Source organism: Salmo salar, chromosome 11, assembly GCF_965601325.2.
Source record: "Salmo salar chromosome 11, fSalSal1, whole genome shotgun sequence".
NCBI classification, from domain to species: Eukaryota; Metazoa; Chordata; class Actinopteri; order Salmoniformes; family Salmonidae; genus Salmo; species Salmo salar.
In genome coordinates, this window is record NC_138301.1 from 87514517 (window position 1) to 87538200 (window position 23684).

The window sequence follows — 23684 nt, forward strand, 5'->3', positions numbered from 1 at the left end:
AGACTTTCAGCCTAGTGGGGTGGGATGGAGTTTTGGCCTGCTTGGTGACATCACCAGGCGGTAAATTACAGAGTTCCAAACCTCTCTGCCAGTTTTCTGCCAGCTAGTTTACAGTTTCCCACTTCCCACTCAGACCACTCCCAGAAAGTCCTACACTCTAAAAATGTGGGGTTCAACAAGGGTTCTTCGAAGATCCTCAAAGTTCTTCGAAGAACCTTAGGGTTCTTGGCACTGAACATGGCCCCCAAAAGGTTCTTCCAAGAACCCCATAGGAGGTGGGGTTCATTAAGGAACCTCCTTAGTTGGTGGGGGTTCTTGCAGGAACCTAACTGCCCAACTGAAACATTTGAATTTGGCAGAAGGTGCAAGTACTTAACTGAAAAATGGAACGATCTCCTCAATTTAAGGTAAGGTTTGTTGCTTGTATGATCTAAATTGATATTGTTTTGTGATGATACCATCTATCGTTTCATATTTGTGCAAATCTTTCTAAAACAGAAAATGGACACAATTCAATGGATATCAATCAACAAAGAGGTAAGAATATGTAGGCTATAAGAATATGCTGAAGGCTAACTGTATAGCGTGCAGATGACTGAACTGCTCACTTTTGTGTCTGCAGGTATACAGACAAGGAGGCATTCAAAATTAGGTCAATTGGTATGTCATGCAGATCACATTTACCATCCTCCTCCCTTACCTCGTCAATGAATATCCCATAAGCCTCTACATTATGGACGCCAGAGGATAAACCCATTGGTCCTGGGGCTCTGCTGGGAGTTTACCTCCTATTTGGATTTTTTTTAATCTGCTTTGCACTAAAACCATAATAAAACACTGAGAACTAAAATACTGTTATTTTTGTTACTGTAATGCATATTATTGTTATTATTAATAATAATAAAATAGGGTTATTCAAAAAACGTATAGGGGTTCCCCCACAGTTTCAATTTGATACTCCAGGGACCTTTTCTTTTTAGTGTGCTTGCTAGACAATACATTGAGGCGTGTGACTTATATGCCCATATAAAGACACTCATGTGACCGGCAGTCATCTGATTGGTTACTGTCTAGGAAATTAAAAATATTCAACCTGGAAGACAGCGAAACAATATTGCGCGTGCACTTCCTCATCAACACACGACATCTTGTGATTTGTTGCTTTTACATGAAATAAGTTAACTACATTACCTTTTTGAATCTTGCTTTCGACTGCCGTTCAGGCGTTGCAGATACTGTAGATATGTACTGCACGAGTACTTCCTTGTTGACACGAATAGTATAATTTATTTCGAAGTTCTTCGATTTGAGGAAGGGGGACAATGTTTCCTGTAACATTGAGTTGTAGGATTGCCACTGCAATTATCTTGCTGTCATGCCCTCTGTTTTTAGAGGGTAAACAGCCGCCGCACATAGTATTCATTCTAGCTGACGACTTCGGCTGGAACGATGTTGGATACCACGGTTCAGAGATCAAGACGCCGAATCTGGACAAACTGTCGGCTAAAGGTGTCCGGCTGGAGAATTACTACGTTCAACCTTTATGTACACCTTCCAGGAACCAACTTATGACCGGAAGATATCAGGTGAGACATCCCTGTGTGTAGGCAGTGGTGTAAAATACTTCACTAAAAACGTTTACTCCAAAACATTCCTAAAAGTAATTTTTACTCCATACTTTCCCCTGACACCCAAAAGTAGGCCTACAGCTTATATTTTGAATGCTTAGCATAGGTCCAATTCACGCATTTATCAAGAGAACATCACTACTGCCTCTGGTGGACCCACTAAACACAAACGCTTCGTTTGTAAATTATGTCTGAGTGTGCCCCTGCCTGTCCGTAAATAAAAATGCACTTACTTGAGACATTTTATACTAAGGTTTCTTTTATTTTACTCGAGTATGACAATTGGGTACTTTTTCCACCACTGTTTGTAGGCTACACTATGTTGGAAAGGCTGAGCTATTCAAATCAAATAAAATAGTATTCGTCACACACTTCGTAAACAACAGGCCCCAGTTTCTCAAAAGCATCTTAATGCTACGTTTATTGTTAGAACCTTCGTACACTCTGAAAAGGTTCCTGGAGTATCCTTTAGGGGTTCTTCAAATTGAACTGTGGGGGAACCCCTATAAGTTCTTCAAAGAAACCCTTTTAATGAATCATCAAATAACCTTTTGAGGTACATTTTTGAACTACCCTCCCCCCTGATTATTATTAATAATAATAATACGCACAACAACAATAACACAATATTTTAGTTCTCAGTGTTTATTATGATTTTAGTGGCAAAGCAGAATTTAAAAATCCAAATATGAGGTAAACTCCCAGCAGAACCCCACGTCCGATGGATATATCCTCTGGGGTGTTGACGTTCTCTGTATCCAAAGCCAGAATGATTTTGCAGTGCATGGTGATCGAACAGGTTTCCTGTTATATTCATCAGAGGTGTAGGGAGGGTGAAGTCTGTGAATCCAAAAATGGTAATTATACAGATGATTAACAAAACATGCACACAACAGAATTCATACCTTGGTTTTTATGGTAAATGTGAATTTAAAAAAACTTTTTGATAATGGTTTTCATACACATGCTATATCCATAATGTAGAGGCCTATCGGATATTCATTGACGAGGGAAGGCGAGGAGGATGGTACGTGATCTGTATAACATACCAATAGATATACCTTCGCATGCCTCCTCATCTGTATACCTGCAGACACAAAAGTGAGCAGTTCAGTCATCTGCACGCTATACAGCTAGCCTTCAGCATATTCTTATAGCCTACATATTCTTACCTCTTTGTTGATTGATATCCATTGAATTGTGTCCATTTTCTGTTTTGGAAAGATTTGCACAAATATGAAAAGATAGATGGTATCAGCACAAAACAATAGCAATTTAGATCATATAAGGAACAAACCTTACCTTAAATTGAGGAGATAATTTACATTTTTCAGTTAAGTACCTGCAACTGCTGTCCTATCAAATTCAAATCCAAATGTTTCAGTTGGGCAGTTAGGTTCCTGCAAGAACCCACACCAACTAAGGTTCCTCGATGAACCCCACCTTCTATGGGGTTCTTGGAAGAACCTTGTGGGGGCCCTTTTCAGTGCCAAGAACCCTAAGGTTCTTCGAAGAACTTTGAGGATCTTAGAAGAACCCTTGTTGAACTCCTCATTTTTTGAGTGTAGGAGCATTGTTACATCTCTGAGCTGTTTCCCAAAACCATCCTTACACCTCAATCACACCGACAGTGTTATTGCATTTTGGTACACCAGAAGTACATTCATTTCCAACGGAACACTACATTTGCCTTGCAGCATTGCTTTGCAGAGGCAGTTGCAGTGCGTTCTGTGTGGTGCATACATTGGATGTATCTAACGTATGCATCAAACTGTATGCATATCACCCTGGCATATTACATCATTTATGCAGAAGCATACAAGACATTTTTGGACTCAACTTGTGCTGTGCTCACTTGAACTGGAAGGTGGTGCGGCGGTCCTTCGTGGGCAAACTTTGTCATCAAAGTCTGGCATTCTCTGGATTTAGGTTGCTTTCAAGACAACTAGGAACTCTGGAAGAAAAACAAGGTTGAATCATGATGACGTCAGTGTTCTCAGGTCGAAGCTCTAGAAAGAGGCCTGAGTTCTGGATTTACAATTCTGAGTTGGATGACCGTTGAAAACGTATTTTCCCAGTTTTTCCAGAGTTCCCAGTTGTCTTGAACTCACTGAAATCAAATTTTGCAGTTCCGAGTTAACAGTTGTTTTGAGTGCGGCACAAATAATGCTTCATTGACGGCATGGCCAATGTTGAATGTTTATCATTTTAAGCTTGGAAAAGAGACCCTTAATACTTGGGACCAGAAAGCCGCTCCACTGGATAGCTGACTAGTGATTGCTTTTCAGTGCTTGCAATTAGCCACTGATTCCTTCCAAACCACTCATTGTTGAATTTGCGATTTCCAACTTGTTGTGTAATATTTAATTCCAATGGCCGATGAGCAACGATACATTTTATCTATAATTTCTCTTCATTATTTCTCTTCATATGACAAGAATTAAAAAGAATGTGCCCGGTAGATAACTGCTAGATAAGATTTTGAAAGTATGATGTTGACATGATCAGTCCAATCAAAGCTACTGTAGATATAACGTGATTTGACATTTTACCTTGAGCCTTCTTGGATGGGCAAAGCAGTTAACAGTTATGTTAACAGTCATGTACCTCTATGGCAGCACCCAAGGGGCTTGAATTTTCGAGCTCTACCGTTAGACTTGGTGGTGACGTAGTGTCCCCATGAGTGACAGAACACTCAGCCAATCACGGCACAACTAGAGAACATTACCAACACCTACGCTCCATATTTTCCGCTGGCTGCCCCACCCCAACAGACAGAACTAGGCTGAAACACCTTCATTTTGCAGCTGCCTTACTCAAGACTGATATGTGACACGTATTAATGCCAAAATAACATGCAAAACAGGGCTAAAAATGTTTGGCTCAAAACAGGTGCCCTGAATGACAGGTCGCCACTGGTTAAGGAAGGATCACATGATTTTATCCTGGTCATCAGGAGGGATCAGCCAATGAATTCTACTCGTGTGCAAACATTCCATAAGTGCAGGTGGCAGAAAATCGCCAAACCTTATACCTTTTCGAACAACCAGTGTTAGAAAAAGTACCCAATTGTCATACTTGAGTAAAATGGCTCAAGTGAAAGTTTACTTGAAATACTACTTGAGTAAAAGATCTTGGTTTAAAATGTACGTAAGTATCAAAAGTAAAAGTATAAATGTTTTCAAATTCCTTAAATTAAGCAAACCAGACGGCACCATTTTCTTGTTTTTTTTTATTTTGCGTATAGCCAGGGGCACACTCGAACATCATTTACAAACGATGCATGTGTGTTTTAGTGAGTCCGCCAGATCAGAGGCAGTAGGGATGACCAGGGATGTTCTCTTGATAAGTGAGTGAATTGGACCATTTCCTGTCCTGCTAAGCATTCAAAATGTAACAAGTACTTTTGGGTTTCAGGGAAAATGTATGGAGTAACAAGTACATTTATTTTCTTTAGGAATATAGTGAAGTAAATGTTACCCCAAAATATTACTTAGGTTCAAATACTTCAAAGTACTACTTAAGTACTTTACGCCACTGCAAACAACACACTACAGGTGGCAGTATGCGCCCTTTGAGTTTGTTTGCCAACTCATAGAAGTAGTAAAATAATAAAATGGACTACTTCAAAATGGAGATGGCCTCAATAGCACTGCCAAGCTCTCGCAGACGCCATAATAGAACAGATACAATAATGCAATGTCTATCTAAGTCTGTGGCTTTGATTGTCAGATCCGCACAGGCATGCAGCACCAGATCATCTGGCCGTGCCAGCCCTACTGTGTTCCTCTGGATGAGAAGCTGCTGCCACAGCTGATGAGAGAGGCAGGCTATGCCACCCACATGGTGGGAAAGTGGCATCTGGGCATGTACCGCAAAGACTGCCTGCCAACACGCAGAGGGTTCGACTCCTATTTCGGTAGGTCGTCAGCTCACACACACACACACACACACACACACACACACACACACGCACACGCACACGCACACGCACACGCACACACACGCACACACACACATAGACCACGTTGCCTCTCTTAGTTATGCTACTGGGAATACGACACACCGGTTGGTCACCAGTGATGAAAATTACTCTTGCGTACAAGTTCACTTTTGCACACAGTCGTGTGAGTCATTCTCCATTTCATTTCACTTCACTTACATCTCATGATCTGTTTTCTCTTCATCAGGATGTGGCTAGGGCTCGCTACATGTCTATGTGTAACATCAGATTCACACCATTACACACTTGAAAGCACTGAGAACAGTTCAGGTACATCAAGATCGAACCATGTACTCAATATAGGGTATTTACTGTCTTACAGTATTTCAGATATTGGACTAAACGTGTCTGTCCCACTTCTGTCCCCCTCTCCCCCCTGTATCTGTCTCTCCATCCCCACCAGGCTATCTGACAGGCAGTGAGGACTACTTCAGTCACCAGCGCTGCAGTTATGTCCCTCCCCTGAACGTGACCCGCTGTGCCGTGGACCTGAGAGAGGGGGAGGAGGTTGCTACGGGATACACAGGGACCTACTCAACTCAGCTGTTTACTGACCGGGTTACCAGCATCATCGCTAAACAAAACTCCAAAAAGGTAACAGTACACACACTCTGTCTGTCCTTCTTCCTCTGTGTAGCCTTGAAAAATGAAGCGAGACTAGAATAATGTTCATGGCCGGTGTGTGTTCTCCTCCTGTCCTGTCTTGCAGCCCCTCTTCCTCTACGTGGCTCTTCAAGCGGTCCACGCCCCTCTCCAGGTTCCAGAGCGCTACGTCGCCCCCTACAGTTTCATAAAGGACCCGAACCGCAGGCTGTATGCTGGTATGGTGTCAGCTATGGACGAGGCTGTGGGCAACATCACGCTGGCACTGCAGGAGACAGGCCTCTGGGACAACACTGTACTGGTCTTCTCTACAGGTACATAACAGCAGTTAGTGTGTGTACGGTTGAGTTCAGACAGAGACATTTTATAGAGCATAGTCCCTGAACCTTCCCACACTTTAGTCAACAGCAAACAGTGCTTACCTTGAAAACCCTATGGTGTGAAAGCAGGATTAATCCAGGACCCAGGAGGACTGAGTTAGAACGGTTAGGATTATCTGCCTCATATCCTGTGAATTAATGTTTATAGGTCTGCTGACGTCTCACTTATTCTGGCCCTCTCTCTTTCCCCATCGTAACATGTTGTGTTGCTGGGGTGTGAGTGTTAATCGTTCCTCCTGAATGCCAGTTGTTGTTTTCCCCCAGTGTGTACCGTTTATCTTTTAGGCTGATTTCTTCTGCTGCTGCTGCTGTGTGTGTGTGTGTGTGTGTGTGTGTGTGTGTGTGTGTGTGTGTGTGTGTGTGTGTGTGTGTGTGTGTGTGTGTGTGTGTGTGTGTGTGTGTGTGTGTGTGTGTGTGTGTGTGTGTGTGTGTGTGTGTGTGTGTGTGTGTGTGTGTGTGTGTGTGTGTGTGTGTGTGTCTCCACTCTCTGTAGTTTACATGTGGTTGTGGAACACTGGGTTTTTACGAAGTGTCAGATGTGAACAGATCCCAACTCTGTGAGCAGTTAAAGACGGAGCAATGCCTCTTAATGTCTCCGGGCAGGACACAGAGTTTTCCATCAGCACCACAGAGCCAGTTAACATGGAGGGACAGGAGTAGCTGGGAAGTTTGGCTTTAAAGTTAGTGGATAAAGCCTACGTTTACTCTGTTTTCTGCACCGCGCTTCACAGCCAGTTGAACTAGCTACATAGCACTTTTTGATTCACCAGAGCAGACTTGTCACCATCGTCTGTGGGGGGTAATATTTCTAGAGTTCCAGCAGGTATTATTTTCATCGCTTCAAGTGACTCGCACCCTAAACTCATACCATGCTGATAGTCTGAACAATTTCAGTAATTTCCAGAGTATCCACTAGAGGTCAGCATGTCCTTGTATCTGACCGTGGTTTGTTCTGTGGCTGGGAGCCATGAGGAAACGGAAACAGTCCTGAGTTGAGCTGCTCCCAGCAGCCACAGATCCTCAGACAAGTGTGAGCAGAGGGGAAGTCAAGATGTGCTGAGGACGCCTACTGTTAAAGGCAATGGTGTGTAATCAAAAATCCACCAACATTGACCTAATTTACCATTATTTAACATTATTTAAAAAAAATTACATTTTAGTCATTTAGCAGACGCTCTTATCCAGAGCGACTTACAGTAGTGAATGCATACATTTCATACATTTTTTTCCGTACTGGTCCCCCGTGGGAATTGAACCCACAACCCTGGCGTTGCAAACACCATGCTCTACCAACTGAGCCACACGGGAAGAGCACTTGTCAGTACATACCACTGTTCCCAGCACTGGATTTTGGTTAATAGGAAGATGGATCCATATAACAATCAATAGATGCTTGTGTCACCCATTGATTCTATGTTGCCATGATACAGCAGAGATGCTCGTTGGTTTCCTCTAAATCTGGGCCTGTTAATGGTTTGTGTCTGAAGCTTCTCGTCAGATGCAGCTTTGGAGGGGGGATAACGTTTGTTTTTCTTCGGAGTAGCATGGCTTTACAGGCTAATTAGAAGTTAGGAACAATGCTATAAGGGTAGGGGAGAGGTTTGTGTCTGTGGTGGGCTCAGGTATGCGGCCTGCTTCGCTAGTTCTCATCTTAACCCTTACAATTAAACTCTGCTTGTTGGGCAAAGATTGTGACTGTCTTCTGTGTGTCCCCCCCAAACGCTTTTACATATAAAAAATGACGTTGGTGAGGGAATCAAGGTGATAAAACCTGTATATTCATGGTTCTGCTCTTTAGTCTAGAATATACTGTGAATGAATCATTACTGTTTCATGCCCCATCAAGGCTTACTGCTTGCTGAGTCACAGTGTGTCTCACCCCAGCCCTGTTCAGACATAAACACACAGTTTAGAAAGGTTTGGAGGAGCACTCAGAGATTCCTTAACGATGAAACTCTCTGTTAGCTTACTGGCGCACTGGGGTCTTACTGTAAGAGAGAGCTGGGGAGAGAGAAAGGATAGGAGCGAGAGTGTGTTAGAGAACGGGAAAGAGAGGGAGAGAGAGGGTGTGAGAGAGAAAGGATATGAGAGGGTGTGTGAGTAAGAGCTGGGGAGAGAGAAGGAAAGAGGGAGAGAGCTGGCATAGAGGAGGAACAGAAACAGTTTGAAAATGAATTAGTGAAGAGAGGGCTCTTATTCGAGAACAGCCTGGAAGCTGCAGAGACTACTTCCTGAACTCACATGGCACTCCTCTCTTTTTCTTCCCCTCCTTTGCTCCCTCTTTCATCTCCCTAGCACAGTGAGAGCTCAGGGTGAATGGTCTATTTTGTTTATACTGGACTAGCCTCTAGGGAGAATGTCTGTCTGTCTGAGAAGCATAGACAAATGAAAAGACACAGGAAGAGGGAGAGAAATTAGTTTAAAGATTTTTAATTTTTTTTAATGTATTTGTAAAGCTAGAACTTAGTCATCAAACAAACTTTTGTGAATGGATCAGTTCCATTAACCCTAACCCCAAGAGCCATGGCCATTGGTCGAACAACCCACAATCACTCGCAGCTTCCAGGAAGTTCCTCAATCTCAGAAACGGTGGCCATGTTTCATCTCCACCTCCCTCCTGTCTCTCTGCCTTGAGGGAGTTCCTCTATGAGTGTTGTGCTTCAGAGGTCTAACCACTGTGTTGTTCATGGGATGAATCCACTTGGCATCGCTGTTAAGCCTCAGTATACAAATCCCCTCAGAACTCCTAGATCTAGTCATGGTGGTAAGTAGTGCTTATCAAGCATGCTGTACTCTCATGGTGAATTTAATGTATCATCTTGAATTGATGTGTCATTTGTGCATCAGGCAGTGGAAAGGGACAGAACAAACAGTGGTTTTATGAGGAGGAGTTGAAAGGTATCTTTGGTTTGGCTCTCCAGTTACTTGACAATGACACCCGTAATCTGTTCCCCTCACGTGTCATCAGTAATAAAATGGCTGCCTTGCTCTAATCAGTGGAGAGGGATTCTTACCCTCTGTCAGTAATATGCAATCAGAATCAAATCAAACTTTCTATAAAATGCATTTACGTAAACACCATAATACACTTTTAAGTAAAATGATGTCCCTCTCTCTCTCTCCTCTCTCTCTAGATAACGGGGGTCAGACTCTGGCAGGGGGTTCTAACTGGCCTCTGAGAGGCAGGAAGTGGTCACTGTGGGAGGGTGGGGTTAGGGGCGTTGGCTTCGTGACTAGCCCGCTGCTGAAACAACCTGGGACCGTCAGCCGCCAACTCATACACATCTCTGATTGGCTGCCGACACTGGTGGGCCTGGCCGGGGGATCGACCAATGGGACGAAGCCACTGGACGGCTATAATGTGTGGAACGCTATCAGGTAAGCCTGGAGTGGGGGGTGTGTGTGCGCACCTTGTCATCATTTCTGAGTTGTTTATGTGAGTCTGTCCTACACTGCTCTGGCCAGACACTTCAGGAGTTTCATACGTCTCAGATATCTGAAATATTTCCTTGTGTTTGACAGCCTCTCCGTCCTCTCTCCTCTCCTCTCCCCTTTCCTCCTCTCTTTTTTCCCCCCTCCCTCCCCCCTGACCGATCTGTCTCTCTCTCTGGTCTTTCAATAAGCTCTTTGTTACCGGGATGATGGGACTTCAAAGAGAAGGAAATTCCATCACTCATTTTCACACAAATGTGGAGTCGCTCCTTTTTTCCTCTCTCTCTCTCTCTCTCTCTCTCTCTCTCTCTCTCTCTCTCTCTCTCTCTCTCTCTCTCTCTCTCTCTCTCTCTCTCTCTCTCTCCTCCCTCCCTCTATAGCGCCTGTCCCTCTGTCACTCCTGACTTATCGTACAAGTTTTGACGACCGTCTTGAAATCAACTGTGACTTCTCAATTTTTCTGCCTTGTATTAGCTGATTGCTGGTACATTTAAGTATTTTCAAGTGACTCTTTAGAGATAAAGTGATTGACCACTTAAAGGCGGCGGTATCCAGGACAAGGCTTACATAAGCTAGCCAGGAGCTTTCAAAATCACTAAGGCTATCATTGCCTTCATTCTGCATGAGTGACACATTAGATTCGTAAACTAAAAGCAGGCACAATGAAGTGGGTTAAATTGAGGCCTGCAGCAGAAACCTACAGCCTGGGGTTACCCACAAACAACTGCTCTCAGTCCAGCCCTCTCTCCTATTGGCTGTGGCTGGCCACCTGACTGTTTCATTACCTTTTGTCTGGTGTGTTTTGACTGTGTACGTGTCGTAGTGTGTCCTTGGCCCTGTTGGCTACTGAAACACATTCCTGTTTGTTTGTTTCTCTTCTTCTCAGTCTGCTTTGAGTGCTGTGTGATTGTGTTTGTTTGTGTTTATTTGTTTGTTTGTGTGTGTGGGGGAGGGGGGTTCTGGATCAAAAAAGGGGTGTAGGTGGTGGGCGTAGCAGGGGGTGTGGCCAACTTTCTTCATGGAACTGTGAGATTGTTGCATATTTCATGCCATTCTACATATTGTGCAATGGTGCTGAGAGAACATTTAGCCGTTTTAAAGCTAATTTCCTGCAATTCTATACATTTTGCAATGGCTAATCCTGTGTTCCTTTGCTCAAACGTAGTAACAAAATACATACTGCTTGTTTTTGGAATTTTTAATTCTACCTGACTGGCTTTTATTTTGGTTCTCAAAGATGATCTTATTTAATTTTAGAGTAAGGCTGTAACGTAACAAAATGTGAAACAAGGGAAGGGGTTGGAATACTTTCCGAATGCCAGAGCCATTATCTTTTCTACATACTTTATATCCGTTTTTTTTTTTTCATTTAAGTTTACACTGGAAACATTTTACCCTCTCCGAAAGCTCAGCAACATGTGAATTGAGAAAGTTATTCTTGCTGTGTATTAGCAGACGCTGCGGTCACTCTGTGGTCCCGTGTGGTCAAAGCCTGTGACCGCTTTATGAACGTAGATGTCTGCTTTAGATTTCCAGACCCTTCTGGGGTAGTCGAGAGAAGGACTGAAAGTGTGTAGTGACTGTTGTTTCTTTGTCTTCCAGTAAAGGTTACGCGTCACCCAGACTGGAGCTGCTACACAACATTGACCCTCTCTACGTTGACATCGCGCCATGTGAGTCACCCGCTCGATCGCCACCGCGTACCGTATGTTTTACTTTTACAGTCATTATGTTCACCTTCATCCAGTACACAGTGGTTCATATTGACTGGACAACGCAACTAAAGGCACAGAACACTGAATTCCTCTTTGAATACTGTTTCAGTGTCCGTTGCAGGAGTGTAAAGTACTTAAGTAAAAATACTTGACGGTACTACTTAAGTAGGTTTTTGGAGTTTCTGTACTTTACTTTACTATTTATTTTTTGGACAATTTTTGCTTTTACTTCAAATCAAATTTATTTATATAGCCCTTCGTACATCAGCTGATATCTCAAAACCCCAAACAGCAAGCAAAGCATGTGAAAGAAGCACGGTGGCTAGGAAAAACTCCCTAGGAAAAACTCCCTAGAAAGGCCAAAAACCTAGGAAGAAACCTAGAGAGGAACCAGGCTATGAGGGGTGGCCAGTCCTCTTCTGGCTGTGCAGGGTGGATATTATAACAGAACATGGTCAAGATGTTAAAATGTTCATAAATGACCAGCATGGTCAAATAATAATAATCATAGTAGTTGTCGAGGGTGCAACAAGCACGTCCGGTGAACAGGTCAAGGTTCCATAGCCGCAGGCAGAACAGTTGAAACTGGAGCAGCAGCACAGCCAGGTGGACTGGGGACAGCAAGGAGTCATCATACCAGGTAGTCCTGAGGCATGGTCCTAGGGCTCAGGTCCTCCGAGAGAAAGACAGAAAGAGAGAATTAGAGAGAGCATATTTAAATTCACACAGGACACCGGATAAGACAAGAGAAATACTCCAGATGTAACAGACTGACCCTAGCCCCCCGACACATAAACTACTGCAGCATAAATACTGGAGGCTGAGACAGGAGGGATCAGAAGACACTGTGGCCCCATCCGATGATACCCCCGGACAGGGCCAAACAGGCAGGATATAACCCCACCCACTTTGCCAAAGCACAGCCCCCACACCACTAGAGGGATGTCTCCAACCACCAACTTACCGTCCTAAGACAAGGCCGAGTATAGCCCACAACGATCTCCGCCATGGCACAACCCAAGGGGGGGCGCCAACCCAGACAGGAAGACCACGTCAGTGACTCAACCCACTCAAGTGACGCACCCCTCCCATGGACGGCATGGAAGAACACCAGTAAGCCAGTGACTCAGCCCCTGTAAAAGGGTTAGAGGCAGAGAATCCCAGTGGAAAGAGGGGAACCGGCAAGGCAGAGACAGCAAGGGCGGTTCGTTGCTCCAGCCTTTCCGTTCACTTTCACACCCCTGGGCCAGACTACACTTAATCATAGGACCTACTGAAGAGATAAGTCTTCGGTAAAGACTTAAAGGTTGAGACTGAGTCTGCGTCTCTCACATTAGTAGGCAGACCATTCCATAAAAATGGAGCTCTATAGGAGAAAGCCCTACCTCCTACCTCCAGCCGTTTTACTTCATCACATTCCTAAAGAAAATGGTGTACTTTTTACTCCTTACATTTTTCCTGACACCCAAAAGTATTCGTTACATTTTCAATGCTTAGCAGAACGGAAAAATATTCTAATTCACACACTTATCATGAAAACATCCCTGGTCATCCCTACTGCCTCTGATCTGGCAGACTCACTAAACACGTGCTTAGTTTCTAAATGATATCTCAGTGTTGGAGTGTGCCCCTGGCTATCCGTAACTTTAAAAAAACAAGAAAATGGTGCCGTCTGGTTTGCTTAATGTAAGGAATTTGAATTGATTTATACTTTTACTTCTGATACTTAAGTATATTTGAGCAATTACATTTACTTTTGATACTTAAGTATATATAAAACCAAATACTGTTCGACTTTTACTCAAGTAGTATTTTACTGGGTGACTTTCACTTTTACTTGAGTCATTTTCTATGAAGGCATCTTTACTTTAACTCAAGTATGCCAGTTGGGTACTTGCTGGTAATGAAGTCGTCACCACTACTTTGTTTAGTTTCAAATGATTCATATTGGACCGTTACATTATGATTTCATATTCCACACAAAACACAGCCAAGACACACTCGCTCAGAAGTGTGTGTCCCGGTGCGTGAGCAGCACTGTGCATGCACGCACGTACACACACACACGCCACTGGACTCTTTCAATCATTAAGGTCTGCTTGGTTCACAGAGAGATGATGTCATTCTCCTGTATGGCTGCCTGATTCCCTAACACAAAGCCCAAATCCCCTTCAGTGTGTGTGTGATGTCTATAAAAGTTTTGATTAATGCAGTGGTGAAAAGGCTCCGCTCCAGAGGGGGGGAACAGAGAAGTCACACAATACATTCCCTCCGAGCCAGAACGTGTGTGTGTGTACGCGTGTGATTTCATGTTCGTTATGTGCCTGATTCAGTCTAACCTAACCTCTGGTCTGCTTCCACTCTGACTAATAGATGATGTATCCGTCCACGTCATTAGTGACAGCCGCGTTCCTATTTCCCAACACTCGAATCAAATGAACGTATCATCAGGGGGGAGATTGATCACAGAGTAGCCACATCTCGACTCTGCTGCTCAGATCTGTAGATGATGTGTTGAGCATCAGTGAGTGATCAGGTGGGAGGAGTGACAGCCTTTAGAGTCTCAGTCTCACTCTCTGCTGGAGACACACTGAGTCCCATATGCAGGATTAAGAAGTTGAATAGATGCTGATCTAGGGTCGGTTTTGTGTTTACTCCTCCTCATGGTAAAAGTTGGGGTGTGGGAGGGACAGCTGGTCCTAAATCTGTGCCTGAGGGCAATTTATACCTGGAGCCATAAGTCATCAGACAGACTCTGACAGCAACAAGACGATAAAACATGTTCAGACTGATGTATCACCTGGGAACTTAACTGCCCTCTCTCTCTCTCTGATTCAGAGGGGTTGGGTTAAATGCGGAAGGCACATTTCAGTAGAATACATTGTTGTACAACTGACTAGGTATCCCCCTTTTCCCTTTCTGTATCTCGCTTTCTGCTGCCTTTCTCTCTCTCTGCCGTTGTCTCTCGTTGCCGCTGTCGATCTCTCTGTCTCTTTCTGTCTCTCTGTCTCTCTCTGTCCACCTCTCCCTCTTTAGTGTGTTGGAGATTGGTCAGTGTGTGTGTTCTGTGTCTATGTGAGGGTCTATATAGACTGGACTTAGTGTCCAGGTCTGGTCAGCATCACATTAGTGTGTGTTTATCATTGTTGCCCTTTGTGTGTTTTCCACTCACTCACCACCAGTACCACCTAGTACCCAGTCACCACCAGTACCACCTAGTACCCAGTCACCACCAGTACCACCTAGTACCCAGTCACCACCAGTACCACCTAGTACCCAGTCACCACCAGTACCACCTAGTACCCAGTCACCACCAGTACCACCTAGTACCCAGTCACCACCAGTACCACCTAGTACCCAGTCACCACCAGTACCACCTAGTACCCAGTCACCACCAGTACCACCTAGTACCCAGTCACCAATAACACCACCAGTACCACCTAGTACCCAGTCACCACCAGTACCACCTAGTACCCAGTCACTAATAACACCAGCAGTACCACCTAGTACCCAGTCACCACCAGTACCACCTAGTACCCAGTCACCACCAGTACCACCTAGTACCCAGTCACCAATAACACCACCAGTACCACCTAGTACCCAGTCACCAGCAGTACCATCTAGTACCCAGTCACCAATAACACCAGCAGTACCACCTAGTACCCAGTCACCAGCAGTACCACCTAGTACCCAGTCACTAATAACACCAGCAGTACCACCTAGTACCCAGTCACCAGCAGTACCACCTAGTACCCAGTCACCAATAACACCAGCAGTACCACCTAGTACCCAGTCACCAGCAGTACCACCTAGTACCCAGTCACCACCAGTACCACCTAGTTTACTTTGTTTTGGATGCATGAATATTACATCTAGTCATATTCCTAGTTGTTCCAGTTTCTGCTTCTGTCTTTGAGTTTGTTTTCTATGCATCATGATAAGCTGTAGACCATACTATTTACCAAGGGTTTATCACCACAAACCGATGCTAGCATCAAGACTGCACTCAATGAGCTCTATAGAGCCATGTGCAAACAAGAAAATGCAAACAAGAAAATGCTCACCCTAGTGACCGGTGATTTTAATACAGGAAAACTGAAATCCGTCTTACCTCATTTCTACCAGCTTGTCATCTGTGCAATTAGAGGCGAAAACTCTAGATCACCATTACTCCACACACAGAGACGCATACAAAGTTACAGGCAACATCCGCACTGAGCTAAAGGCTAGGAGCGGGACATTAATCCGGACACTTATAAGAAATCCTGCTATGCCTTCAGACGAACCATCAAACAGGCAAAGCTTCAATACAGGGCTAAGATAGAATCCTTCTACACTGGCTCTGACGCTCGTTGGATGTGGCACGGCTTGGAAACCATCACCGATTTACAAAGGGAAACCTAGTCGTGAGCTGCTCAGTGATGTGAACCTACCAGATGAGCTAAATGCATTTATGCTTGCTTCGAGGCTAGCAACACTGAACCATGCAAGTGAGCACCAGCTGTTCTGCACAACTGTGTGATCACGCTCTCCGTAGCTGATGTGAGTAAAACCTTTAAACAAGTTAACGTTCACAAGGCCGCAGGGCCAGACGGATTACCAGGAAGCGTACTCTGAGTATGCGCTGATCAGTTGGCAAGTGTCTTCACTGACATTTTCTCCCTGACCCAGTCTGTAATACCTACATGTTTCAAGCAGACAACCATCGTTTCTGTGCCCAAGAACACGAAGGTAACTTGTGTAAATGACTATCGCCCCGTAGCACTCACATCTGTGGCCATTAAATGTTTTGAAGGGCTGGTCATGGCTCACATCAACACCATCATCCCAGACACCCTGGACCCACTCCAATTCGCATACCGCCCCAACAGATCCACAGATGACGCAACCCTGGGACTGAAAACCTCCCTCTTTAACTCGATCCTGTACTTCCTGATGGGCCGCCCCCAGGTGTTGAGGGTAGGTAACAACGCATCTGTCACACTGTCCCTCAACACGGGGGCCTCTCTGGGGTGCGTGCTTAGTCCCATCCTGAACTCCCTGTTCACCCATGACTACGTGGCTGCGTAAGGCTCCAACACATTCGTTAAGTTTGCCGACGACATGATGGTGGTTGGCCAGATCCCGATGATGATGACCGCCTATAGGGAGGAGGTCAGAGATTTGGCTGTGTGGTGCCAAGACAACAACCTCTCCCTCAATGTCAGCTAGAAAAAGGAGCTGATCTTGGACTACAGGAAACGGAGGGTCGAGCACGCCCCCATTCACATCGATTGGCTGTAGTGAAACGGGTCGAGAGTTAAGTTACTCGGTGTCCACGTCCCTAAGGATCTATCATGGTCCAAACATACCAACACAGTCGTGAAGAGGGCACGATAATGCCTCTTCCCCCTCAGGAGGCTGAAAAGATTTGGAATGGGCCCTCAGATCCTCAAAAAGTTATACAGCTGCACCATTGAGAGCATCCTGACTGGCTGCATCACCGTTTATGGCAACTGCTTGGCATCCGACCGTCAGGCGCTACAGAGGGTAGTGCGTACGGCCCAGTATATTACTGGTTCCGAGCTCCCTTCCATCCAGTACCTCTATACCAGGCGGTGTCAGAGGGCCCTAAAAATTGTCTGACTCCAGCCACCCAAGTCATAGACGGCTGTCTCTGCTACCGCACTGCAAGCGTATCGCAGCGCCAAGTCTGGGACCAAAAGGCTTCTGAACAGCTTCTACCGCAACCAATTAGACTGCTGAACATTTAATCAAATGTCTACCTGGACTATTTGCATTGATCCCCCTTTTTATTGTCACTGACACTCTTGCTCTATGCACACACCCACTCACACACACACTATATACACTCACACATACAAAACACACACACATGCATATTGATGACTCACACATACACTCTTTCACACTCTTCACATGCGCTGCTGCTACTCTGTTTATTATCCTGATTGCCTAGTCATTTTTACCCTGACCTACATGTACATATTACTTCAATTACCTCATACTCCTGCACATTGACTCGGTCCCGGTACTCCGAATATAGTCTCGTTATAGGTATTTTATTAGGTTAGTATTTCCTTTTTTTATTTTTCCTTTTTAACTCTGCATTGTTGGGAAAGTATATATAAGTAAGCATTTAAAGTCTACACCAGTTGCATTTGGCACGTGACAAATAAAATGTGATTTGATCAATCAATCTACACACACACACACACACACACAGGTTAACAATGAAATCACCAAAACAATGTAGAAACTTGAGATACTTGATGTTTGGGAAGGTGTGTGTGATTTGTAGGGGGGGATTCCAGGAAATGGGTCTTGTGACTGCCGGACCCCCCACCCCACCTTGAGCCACAATGGAGCACTCTCATTCTCATCTTAACCACTTAACATTAGGTGGCGCTAACCACTTCCTGCTCATAGGGGTGTGGGGCCACTGGTCAGAGGTCAGGCTGTCTGACTGTGTTGAACAAAGGGCTGTGCAGTGGATTAGAGATCGTATTCTCTTCTTCTACACCTAGTTAGACAACAACGGGGGCTACCTTGGCTTAAATCCCTTAAATACCCCAGACTATTTTTGTCTGTCTGTCATTCAAGCATAAATGTTTCAATCACCAAACTGATAGGATATACAACAATCTGCTGTATGTCACAGACATCATCGCTTTGATCTACTTTGCCAACTTAGGTCATCGCTTTCGCAGGAGAGTGTGAGTTAACCAGAAACATCCTTATTTGACTGTACTGTATGTGTATGTATGACATCATTGGAGTTGACCCCCTTTCTGGTGTTTCCGTGGAGATTTAGCAGCTCAGCTCATTGGTTCTTGGAGGTTCTACAGGAAACCAGCCAACTTTCAAACCCCTGATTGTTATTAAGAGGCTTTTATTGTTTTCAGAACAGAGATCTGGCCACCGGTTCAAGGCTAGCACTGCTTTCCTTGGCCCAGGGTTTCCCAGCCAGCCAGGCAAGGCCTCAAGCAATTGCCACATGATTGGTTTATACCTGCCTTGAGTCTAGAAATTACAACACTGAGGTGCCTGGGAGGTAGCAGCCATACTGACATAAGAACAGCTATACTGACATAAGCCAATTGACTTTCTGGTGTTTTTGGCTTCCTCGCTGACTGATCCTGAAGTAAATGATGGAGTTTATGATACAGAGAGGAAAGCCTTCACACCGCAACAATTCAGACTGATCCTACGACTTGTTCAGAAGAGTCATGTCAACGCAGGTAGCAGATATAAACGAGCTAGTAGCCACCATGGTGCAGTTGCGTCACCTTGCCTGAGATCTAAAGTCGCTCACAGAGTGACAAGCTATAGCTCCGTCAGTTGTCTCGTCAATCAAAACGTATGCGGCGGGAAAAAAGAAGAAAAACGCAGATCAGGCTGGTCCTTCATCAGGGAGTTTGAGCCTGAACTTTTTCGTGTCCATTTTGGTCGTTGATCTCCTAGGGCTTTGGAGTGAGTGGAGCAAGCTAGTTTCTTGTCGACAAAAGCATACGTATAATCCGAGGCGCACCATATTCCTGAAAAGTTAGACAATGCGTTTCACTTTGAGACTTCCTACCACAATCTACCACTGTTTCCACAGCAGGAATATGGTGCGGTTTGGACAAAAGTTGGATTCAAATGTTTATTTGATAGCGAAGGGACATGTTTCACTTCACGTCTGGTAAGTAGAGTTCCTAGAGATTCTACATGTGCTTTTGTTGACAGGAAACGTTTTTTGGGGGGTGAAGCCGGCTATATTGTGGTAGGGTTTTTTTCAGTCGCCACCCACCAGAACGATGCACAACTCGGGGAGTCCAACCAATACACACACTCCCGATGTTGTGCCCCAAAGCTATCAAACACTTAAACACTTCTTGAAGGATTGAATGTCTCATACTATAATAACTTCTCTGCCCCATACATTCATGTCTTAATGTATTCATTCATTAGTTAGTGGGAAGTTGGAGCCCTTGTTAACTGTAACCACAGTGACCAGCACACTTCTCCCTGTGTTGTCTCTAGCAGGACACCCCACTCTCCTTTATTCATCACATTCTAGGGATTTCTTTCTTGTCTTTCATTCCACATCCTTCTCTTTCTTGCTATATTTGACGAGGGATTCTGTCTCCCGTTTTCACTCTCTCATTCCTCTGTCAATCTCCTACCCCCTCTTCCTCTCTCCCCCTCACTTCCTCTAATTCACATTTCCCCTCTCTTTCTCTATCTGACAAGACAGATTACATCTTCCTCTTTCTCCCACTTTTCCTCTGCCGAATCCCCTCTTCCCAGTCTTTCTTTCAATCCCTCACTCCCCTCCCTCTTCCTATCTGACCGAGGGATTCCGTCTTTAAGTGGGGCAGAAAGAGTGAGGGGGTTCTCTAAATGTCTAGGCAGAGAAAGAGAGCAAGGTCCTGGACTCCGTCCAAACCCCAAATCCCTCTGACTTCCCCTCTATTCCCTCTCCCCCTGTCCACCACCTTCCTTACGTCCTCTTTCTCCCCCTGCTCTCCTCTTCCCCCCCGTTCTCCTCTTTCCCATCTTCTCTCTCTCCCCCTCTTATCTCCCCCCTACTCTCTCCATATCTCTCCCTAGCACCCTCCTTCTCTCCCTCTCCGCCTGCGCTCCTTCTCTCCCTACCTCTTCCGCCTGCTTTCTTCCTCTCCTCCTCCCTCTTCTCCACCCCCTCTCCTCCTTCCTTCCCCCGTCCAATTTGGGACTGGTCCCATTGTGCAGTTGGATCCAGATGTAGAGGCCCTGGCCGTCTGCTGCACTCTGTCGTTCCTGCGGAGAGAGGGAAAATAAGAATGAAAGAGTATGTGGGGGGAGAACAGAGTGTGAGGAGGGAAAAGGAGGGAACAGAAAAGTCTAGAACAGGCTGCTCTGGTCTCCTTAGTATTCTAAGTGTTCTCCCTATATATGATTCAGGCTAATCCTTCATATTCATGTCTTCTATTATACAAGCCCATTACCCCTATGACCCTTGACCTTCTCACCAACTTTCACCTTCACTTCTAACATGGCTACAGGTTCAGTTTCCCCCATATTGCTTAAATCCATCCTATCCTTTGGGTTGGAGATAATGGATATAGCTGGGATGATTTTGGACTTTCCGGGCCTCTGTCTGCCTGTGAAGCACTGGCATTCTGGCAACAAACCGTAAAACTCTACCTCAAAATCACCCCGAACCCTTTCACATTTACTCAACCTTCGCTTGGCTGGATCCAATCAAATCTCCAATACAGCACACTTAAGAATCTGGGTGAGGGATTCAGCAGTTGTATAACTGAATGCATGTGATAACAATTAGCTTGTGAGGAAAAGCCACACATCACTCATAAGCGGATCAATAGATTTGAATGTCGCAATGCTAGTCATGTGGTCTGAGATGGGACGTGTTTTAAATGTCTGTCATGTTACAGCAGCGAGGGAGCCATGAAATGAGTTTGTGCTTGTTGCATCTCGGAGAGAGGAGAACAAGGGCTTGTGGGTAGCTACACATACAAAATGAATGTTGGGAGGGTTGTTTTTAACAGCATTAAACCGACAGGCATTCTTTTCTAAGTAGTGGAGTGTTGGCTAAAAAAGAACTTGTACCCAGACTACAACAGAGCTCGCTACCAGCCGCCTAATGTGGATTTACCTCAGGAGTGGGGAAGTACTGCTGATGTGGTGAATCTGATGAGGCAAACCGAGGGCCGTAGAAGCCTTTTGATCTTAACTTGAGGAGCAGTGAATCCGTTATTTGTGTAATATAAGGACTCTCTGGTTTCAATCCTTCCAAACATCAGTCTTCTCTCATTTTAATCAAAACAAGTTGCCGTTTCTGTTTTAAGTGAGCAAAGCTGGTACTCCGACTGCCCACTCTGCTATACCCAGTAGCTGACTTTGGCATCAAAGGGAAGGGCGAATTCTTCCGAGTCCGACCCCAGAAATTGTGCAAGTCCAGAGAGATCTCACACCTTGAATTACACATTTTAGCAACGTTCAAAGTACAAAACACTTCTCCATTCCTGCTGCTTCATTGTTTGGCCTGCGGGGAAGAAAGAGCTCTTTCTCATTGCTCTGTTTATTTTCACACATCTTTCTATACGGGCTGCCTAGCCCTCGTCTAGCCCATTCTCAGGTATGCTGCAGGGCTCAGTGTCTCGGCCTCTCCACTTCCTATTTAGTCTCTCTACAGTGAACGCTTTGTGTCCAGCGGTCGACCACTACTACGTTTTTCAGCAATTTCCACTTTCTCTCTCTTATTATTATACTAGAGTGTTTGGGAAATATAGATTGGCTTCCATTATTGTCCATCCCCTATTTCACTTCTGTTGATTCTCCCTCCTCTCCAACATCTCTCTCTCCCTCCTTTCCCCTCTCTCTCTCTCCATTCCCCTTTCTCCCGCTCTCCTTCCTCCCTCTTCCCAGGTCCAGGCAGTGCTTCCCAGAGGTTGCCTGTGTCTAACGCTCCAGTGAGTGGTGGAGGCTCCACCTCCAACCCTTGGTCCTGGTCCAACTCAGGCTTCAACGTGTCTATCCACGCTGCCATCCGCAGCATGCAGTGGAAGCTGCTGACTGGCTACCCAGGTAACTAGCTTGTCTCTGTCCCTTATGACACCTCCTAACTGACACATCACAACTGCTGGGTGTGTTTAGTCGGCGGAGGAAGTAAAGTGTGACTCCTGACTGGGTTTTAATTAGTTTCGATCTCTGTAGCATGTAGCACTATAGCATGAGGGTAGTATATTTACAGATTGTATGCGCGCAGATACACGCACAGCCACACACACACGTCCCTGCTATATTTCATATTTCTCCACCGTCCCTCCTCCAGGCTGTGACCGATGGTTCACCCGTCCAGGCTTGGAGAACACTTCTGGAACCATCCGTTCTGTTAATCCTCTGAAGCCTGTGATGCTGTTTGATGTGGAGGCCGACCCAGAAGAAAGGGATGAGGTGTCTGATCAACACCCCAACGTGGTGGACAACCTCCTCAGGAGACTAGGCCACTACCTGCGGAGGTCTCAGCCAATCACCTTCCCCGATGATGACCCCAGGTGTGACCCTGGCACTGGAGCCTGGGGGCCCTGGGAATAGACACAATGGTGGGGATGACGATGAAGGAGAAGTGTAAAGTGCCAGATTCCAGCTATGAAGAGACACATGAAGAGTATTCAAGATCTCAATGATCACTTTTCCCCCAGGGAGGGAGGGTGGGTATGCTGCATCTGTATATGCTTGTGCTGTTGTCTGTGTGAGAGAGCCTGTCTGGTGTTTTTATTGAGTCACTTTAAAAGGTACCATTTGATGTTTTATGGTGCAACAAAACTCAAATCAGGTCATGATGTTCCTTAAATACATTTCCCTTTTAGTTGTTTTACCAGACGCTCTTATCCAGAGTGATTTACGGTAGGAATTAGGGTTAAGTGCCTCAGGGGATTTTTCACCTAGTCGGCTTGGGGATTCGAACCAGCAACCTTTCGGTTACTGGCCCAACGCTCTTAACTACTAGGCTGCCTGCCAAATAGAAGCTAGTTTTGATGTATTTCATGGGTGGTCCAAGCAGGGAATACATTTTTAGTCATTTAGCAGACGCTCTTATCCAGAGTGACTTACAGTAGTGAATGCATACATTTCATTTCATGCATTTTTTTATAAAAAAATAAAAATTGTACTGGCCCCCCGTGGGAATCGAACCCACAACCATGGTGTTGCACACACCGTGCTGGTGTTGCAAACACCATGCTCTACCAACTGAGCCACAGGGAATACACAGTACCCGTCAAAGTGAAGATGTTTCAAACGTTACATCTGACTGTGAACTTACATCAAAGAAACCTTTTCATGTCAAATAACTATTCCATTATGTGTGCAGTAAAAAAGAAGGGTTAATAAATATTTTGTAACACTTCATTAGTGCCTGAATTAATGTGAC

At 45.0% G+C, this 23684-nt stretch overlaps 1 protein-coding gene across 1 annotated transcript; it reads left to right on the forward strand.

Moving 5' to 3' along the window:
* Window positions 1-1125: 1125 nt before the first annotated feature.
* arsb (arylsulfatase B) lies at window positions 1126-23662 on the forward strand. Its single transcript, NM_001173652.1, has 8 exons — window positions 1126-1586; window positions 5361-5547; window positions 6035-6225; window positions 6341-6548; window positions 9749-9992; window positions 11649-11719; window positions 22178-22336; window positions 22584-23662. The coding sequence occupies exons 1-8, from the start codon at window positions 1323-1325 to the stop codon at window positions 22844-22846; spliced, it is 1587 nt and encodes a 528-aa protein (NP_001167123.1). The 5' UTR covers window positions 1126-1322; the 3' UTR covers window positions 22847-23662.
* Window positions 23663-23684: the final 22 nt, after the last annotated feature.